General features: G+C 38.7%; 1 protein-coding gene across 2 annotated transcripts; it reads left to right on the top strand.

Annotated features, from left to right (window-relative positions):
* The first annotated feature begins 225 nt into the window (after positions 1 to 225).
* On the top strand, positions 226 to 4,905 carry GPR85 (G protein-coupled receptor 85). 2 transcript variants are annotated; one of them, XM_019543405.1, is made up of 2 exons: positions 226 to 374; positions 1,844 to 4,905. In XM_019543405.1, exon 2 carries the CDS (start codon positions 2,024 to 2,026, stop codon positions 3,134 to 3,136), a length of 1,113 nt encoding a protein of 370 aa, XP_019398950.1. In that variant the 5' UTR covers positions 226 to 374; positions 1,844 to 2,023; the 3' UTR covers positions 3,137 to 4,905. The 2 variants fall into 2 exon arrangements, with proteins under 2 accessions (XP_019398950.1, XP_019398949.1); XM_019543404.1 differs by lacking the exon at positions 226 to 374 and adding an exon at positions 488 to 659.
* The last annotated feature ends 1,378 nt before the right edge of the window (positions 4,906 to 6,283 follow it).

Genomic DNA, 6,283 nt, shown 5'->3' with positions numbered 1-6,283 from the left:
AGCCTAAATCCCCTCCCCACCCCTTCCTCCTCAGGCTTGCCCAGATTCCCCAAGACACCCAGCTCAGCTAAGTATTGCAATGGAAATGTGCTGCTGCTGCCGCTGCTGCGCCTGCCTTGCCCTCATTGAGGCGGCTGCTGCTGCTGCTGCTGCTGCTGCTGCGTTACTGGGAGATATTGTGCCGCTGCGACAGGGGAGGACGAGGCAAGCAGCTCAAGGAGGCTCAGTGAGCATGCGCCGCCCAAGCCAGTGACTGGATTCTCAGTCAAGGTACCAAGGCAAAAATAAATAAATAAATAATAATAATAAAAAAAAAAATCAGCAATTTATAGAAAGAAGCAGCTCTGGTGTGTGGGGATCTCCAGCACCAACAGGTAGGAGGAGAGGGGCTGGGGGGGGAGGGGGGCACAGGGCTGATGCAGCTGCAGGTCTGTGCACACAGAGGGAGAGCTACCTCCCTTGGGGATTTTTTTTTTTTTTTTTTTTTTTTTTTAATAAACTGCATAATGGAAGTGGACACGGACAATGCCTCTTCCGCGGGGCTCCCCGCGAGCTCCCCGTAGCTGGAGAGCGTGGCCGGGCTCGGGCGGATGGAGCTGCAAAGCCGCCGCGGCGGCGCTCCGCCGGAGCACAGGAGCGTTTCGTCCCCGCATCGCTGTGTACGTATGTGCATGGAGAGGGGCGAGCGGGGAGCGGGGGGAAGCGGCTGGGGGGAGGCTGATTTCATGGTTTTAAACCGTTGCCATGATCTGATCAGCCTCTGTTTACACAGCAGCAATCAGGCGCTTTGTGCGGGGTAAGAATGCACGGGTTTGACTGGGATTCAGTGCGAGTCGCCTTTGTACACCCGAGGTGGCATAGGAAACACTCCATGGGAATAACAGAGCAGCCTGATCCTGCCTGCTGTGGCTCCCGGGTCCCTGGCTCGGGAAAAGCAGCAGTGTCTTCCTCTGATGATGATGATTATTTTCTGTGCATGAAATATATTCTGTTGCAGTTCACAGGGAGGAGTGGAGCCCCAAAAGAGAGCTCCATTTAGTCTCTCTATTAAAGCCAACCCTTCCAAATGGACGGGCACTTATTCCTTGGGTGTGTTTCCTTATTTTTCTTCAGTATTGAGATGAACCCGGGTTTAATCATGATCATCATAATATTGGGCTTCAAAGATTCGCATTAGCAAGAGCAGGGGGAAAAGCCCTCCCCCCCTAAAATACAGTGCTGTGGTCTGTCTAGCCTATGTGTTTATTTCAGAGCCTGAATGATAAAATCTTGGTTTATAGGGGGATGTAATGAATACATTTTATCTTTAAAATGTGCATGAACTAACATTGTGTGATTAATGTGCTTTGGTGACTTGGGTTAAAAAACATAAATTCTGCAGGGTTTCTTTGGGCGTGATCCATATCAACACAGCAGCTGCCTCTAAAACATTGACAAATACTGTAGATGTAAAATAAATGTAGGTAATGTCAAAATCTCAGCAGCCTTTTAGGATTTTTCAAAGATGTGAATAATTAATTTCTGGACTTGCAAGCTGGGGATTATTTTATTCACAAAGCCTCCAAGGCTTTAGCTGGGCATTTGCGTATTCTACCTAATATAAGGGACATTGTTTGGTCAGCTCTAAAATTGTAAGCAATTCAAATCCATGAAATCTGAAAATAACGTTATACAGAAAGTATGCAGGTCATATAAAGAACATGCCTCATGGTTTTTAAAAACAAATAATAGTACTCAAATTTACACCTTCCTTTGGTTCTTCCTCCATAAATTAACATCTTTGTTAGCACTTTATGACATCATTACTTGTTAACTTAAGAACTGATAGCTCATTTTTTTTCAGATATTTTGATGGCATGACAAATCAGAAAGAAGAAAAGAGGATGTACTGTATGACTAGACGCAAGATCAGTTCTGTTTGTGGATTACATTTTCAGTAAGATGTATGGATCTATTTTTTCCTTGTTCTTATATATAGATCATGAGACTTGACTGAGGCAATATCCATATCATCCATCCATCTATGGCGAACTACAGCCATGCAGCTGACAACATTTTACAAAATCTCTCTCCTTTAACAGCCTTTCTGAAACTGACTTCCCTGGGTTTCATAATAGGAGTCAGTGTGGTGGGTAACCTTCTGATCTCCATTTTGCTAGTCAAAGATAAGACCTTGCATAGAGCTCCTTACTACTTCTTGTTGGATCTTTGCTGCTCAGATATCCTCAGATCTGCAATTTGTTTCCCCTTTGTTTTCACCTCTGTAAAAAATGGCTCTACTTGGACATATGGGACTCTTACTTGCAAAGTGATTGCCTTTTTGGGGGTGTTGTCCTGCTTCCACACTGCTTTCATGCTGTTCTGCATAAGTGTCACCAGATACTTAGCTATTGCCCACCACCGTTTTTATACAAAGAGGCTGACCTTCTGGACTTGTTTGGCAGTAATCTGTATGGTGTGGACCCTTTCGGTAGCTATGGCTTTCCCCCCAGTTTTAGATGTGGGCACCTACTCATTCATTAGGGAGGAAGACCAATGTACCTTTCAGCATCGTTCCTTCAGGGCCAATGATTCTTTGGGATTTATGCTTCTTCTTGCCCTTATACTCCTAGCCACACAGCTTGTCTACCTCAAGCTGATATTTTTCGTTCATGATCGCAGGAAAATGAAGCCAGTCCAGTTTGTTGCAGCGGTGAGCCAGAACTGGACTTTTCATGGTCCCGGAGCCAGTGGTCAAGCAGCTGCTAATTGGCTGGCTGGATTTGGAAGGGGTCCCACACCACCAACCTTGCTGGGAATCAGGCAAAATGCGAACACCACAGGCAGGAGAAGGCTACTGGTTTTAGATGAGTTCAAAATGGAAAAGAGAATCAGCAGAATGTTCTACATTATGACATTTCTCTTTCTGACCTTGTGGGGTCCCTATTTGGTAGCTTGTTACTGGAGAGTTTTTGCAAGAGGGCCTGTAGTACCAGGGGGATTTCTAACGGCTGCTGTCTGGATGAGTTTTGCCCAAGCTGGAATCAATCCTTTTGTCTGCATTTTCTCCAACAGGGAGCTGAGGCGCTGTTTCAGCACAACCCTTCTTTACTGCAGAAAATCCAGGTTACCAAGGGAACCTTACTGTGTTATATGAGGGAGCATCTGTAAATCTTTAGCCTTGTGAAACACTACCATTCTCTGCTAAGCAATTGTGGCCTGTAGCCATGTCTTGAGAAGAAAATCAAGAATGGGATGTCAGCAGTTGTAAGGATTTGGGCAACATTTTGCAGTCTTTGCAATAGCTCACCTATAATCCCATTTTAAACCTAAACGTGTTCCTGCTGACCACTGCTGAAGGTTTGTAATTAAGAACAAAGGACTGAACTACTGCCCTGAATTCCTTTATGTGGTTGAAATCTAGATAATGAAAGTAGCAGGTGCTAAGTATCAGTGCTAAATGCTGTGTATATCACTACATAAAATAAGACCATCAAAAAGATTAGCATTGGACATCTTAATAAATTAAGTTGATATGAGGTTAATGTGTTGATAAAACTAATTTTAGACATCCGAAGACCTTTAAAACATTTCATACAGTTATTGTTTTGCAAAGACTGAAAATTGGGGACTCTTAAGTACTGTAACTGATTAAAGATGTGCCATGCAGTATTGGATTATCACACTTACAAATCTGTTTGCCTTGTGAGTAAGTTTTGGGGAGCATTCCAAACCAGTATTTTTGTTCAGATTAGATTTTCCATTTTTCCCCCCAAATATAATACTCTTTCTAAATACCATTTTTCCTTAACAGTGAAATTACTAGCAGTTAACTGTATTCTGTGGTTTTTGCTGATTTGGTATAAAGTTTCTTGGACTCTAATTTATATTTTTAAAAAGCTAGATATCAATCTGTTAGGCAACGTTAATGATAATATCCAGTCCTAATTGAACAGTCATAATTATACAGAATAAACACATGTTGCCTTAAAGGGTTATCTAGTATCTTCCATTTTGTTTAGCATTGAAGCAAATAAGCAAGGAAAATTGAATCAGTAACTCTGGTCAGTCATTTGGGAGTGCATGAAAGATCACTTAATCCTCTATTTCCTTTTTTTTCCTCCCATGGTTCCCAAAATCAGTATGCACATCACTGGGATGATATGATTTTTTCTAGGTGTGCTGCCCATTCTAGTTTGTTCTGAGAAACACAGGCAGTTGATGTATGTTTATATTTTAAGACAGCTGTCATGGGGAGACCGCAGCCTTAGTATGATATCTTGCACAATTTGTGAAGCATTTATTCTACTGAAGGCACAGTCTTGTTTATATTTTCTGCACATTTTGGTGTATTGGTTGTTTTAAATTATTTAAGTTTTAAATTGTGGAAGCATATATGATTTCTTAGTATTTTAGAAATACATTAGAGTCTGTGAGTCTTTCCTTCTTTAAGATACAGATGTGTGGATTTCAATATAAAGTTGCATTTGCCAAAATTTACCTGTGTAGCCTGTTAATTTTCTTGGAATAAAATTTACATTTTTCCAGTTATACAATTAACCTTTTTTATTTTGTCTAGTGAGCTAGCATGAACTATTGAGAATGTAGCCATTATGAATTATTATTCTTTGCAGTCACTGTATTCCCAAACTGTAAATGCATGAATGATGGGGACCACAGGATTGATAAATGATATTATCTACAATAGCACTGTTGTGTAGTTTATCATAATTACCCCTCTATCTATTCCAATATGTCAGTTATATTTAAAGTTACAACACAGTATTTGACAAATTTCAGTTTAATTTTAGAAAATGTGTATATGAAGCACAACATCATGTGTTGGACAAACCTAAAGAACATTGGCTTTCTTAATTTTTGAGAGAAAAGACTGGTGGTCTTAATTAAATATTGGTGTACTCTGTCTTTCATTGTAGTTTTATGACCAGCAAGTTAATCTATATATACACAAGCAGCAGTCAGTAACTGAAATGCTTAAATTTGTATGATAACATTATACAGCATATACAACAATTCAGAGAGTTGTATCTATATATGATCAGACAACTTGATCAAAGATTTAGTGAGCAATCTGTTTGACCTCATTTACACTTTATACTGAGGTTGATTGGTTGAGAGGCATGGCTTAATATACTGTGTTGAAACAGAAAAAATCACTACAATAATGACTCCTCATCAGTATAAGAATATTTCAGAACATAATTTGAAATGGGACCAAGAGACTTCTACCAAAAATACTTTTTTTTATTACACTGAAAAAGGTTTTGAAATTAAGACAGCTAAAACAATTCTCTGCAATAGCAAATGGAATAAAAAATAAATTATATATTGAGAAAAATTCTGAAACTTATCCCACTAAGTTTGCTAAAAGGTTGATTGGTAATAACTTCAGTCTAATTTCTATAAAATAGTAACCTTTACAAGGAACATTGATATTACATATTGTAATAAAGTACATATAAATAACTAAAGTTGTAAATACAGTTATAGTAGTAGATGTAAGTTCTGAAGATTATAGCTAGGTAATTTTCAAATAAGGATTTCAAAAATTGCAGGGCCTGACCCTAGAAAACATCTGTTTGTGTTTTCTTAATAACTTTATTTGGGAGGAGATGCAGGCCCCAAAATTTATATAATACTATGATTCTGGAATACTAAGAAGGCTGTACTTCTTATGCAGTAAAAAAAAAAAAAAAAAACCTATATAAAATTATTTCCCTGGAAATTTTGCAAACAGTCAATGATGTAAATTAAAAAAATAAACAGTGAACAAGAATGAAAGCACATATTTTGCTAAATGTTTTTCTTTTTGACAGTAATATGGAATGTTAAAGTCTGATACAATTCCTTTGGTTTTTTTAACCAACTGCAAAAGGCACCATTGTTTTATTACTTGACAACAGAGCAGAGATATTTTCCTTTTAAGTGTATTTTCATAATTACTTATGTCCCATGAGAGAGGCACTTCCTTTTATTCTGTCCCATTACAAAAAGAACAAGAGGATGTTCAGTGAAATTAAAAGGCAACATGTTAAGTAATGTTTTATGCAATATATAATTACTCTGTGGAACTCATTGGCACAGGAAGTTGTTGAGGCAAGTATCCTAATAAGGATGCTACATGGATTATATGTTTACATGAATTAAATAGTGTCTCTAGTAATTCTATTGTTTGTCATTTGGATCCTAATTAGTGCATCAAACCTCACACTTCAGGGCATGCATTGACGGGGCCAGGAAGATTTCATTGTAGAAATAGGGGCTTTTTGTTTTTCTATGAAAT

This window comes from Crocodylus porosus, unplaced genomic scaffold, assembly GCF_001723895.1.
Source record: "Crocodylus porosus isolate Cpor-Errol unplaced genomic scaffold, CroPor_comp1, whole genome shotgun sequence".
In the NCBI taxonomy this organism is placed as follows: domain Eukaryota; kingdom Metazoa; phylum Chordata; order Crocodylia; family Crocodylidae; genus Crocodylus; species Crocodylus porosus.
Note: the sequence above shows the minus strand (reverse complement) of the source record. Positions and strands in the feature narration are given on the sequence as shown.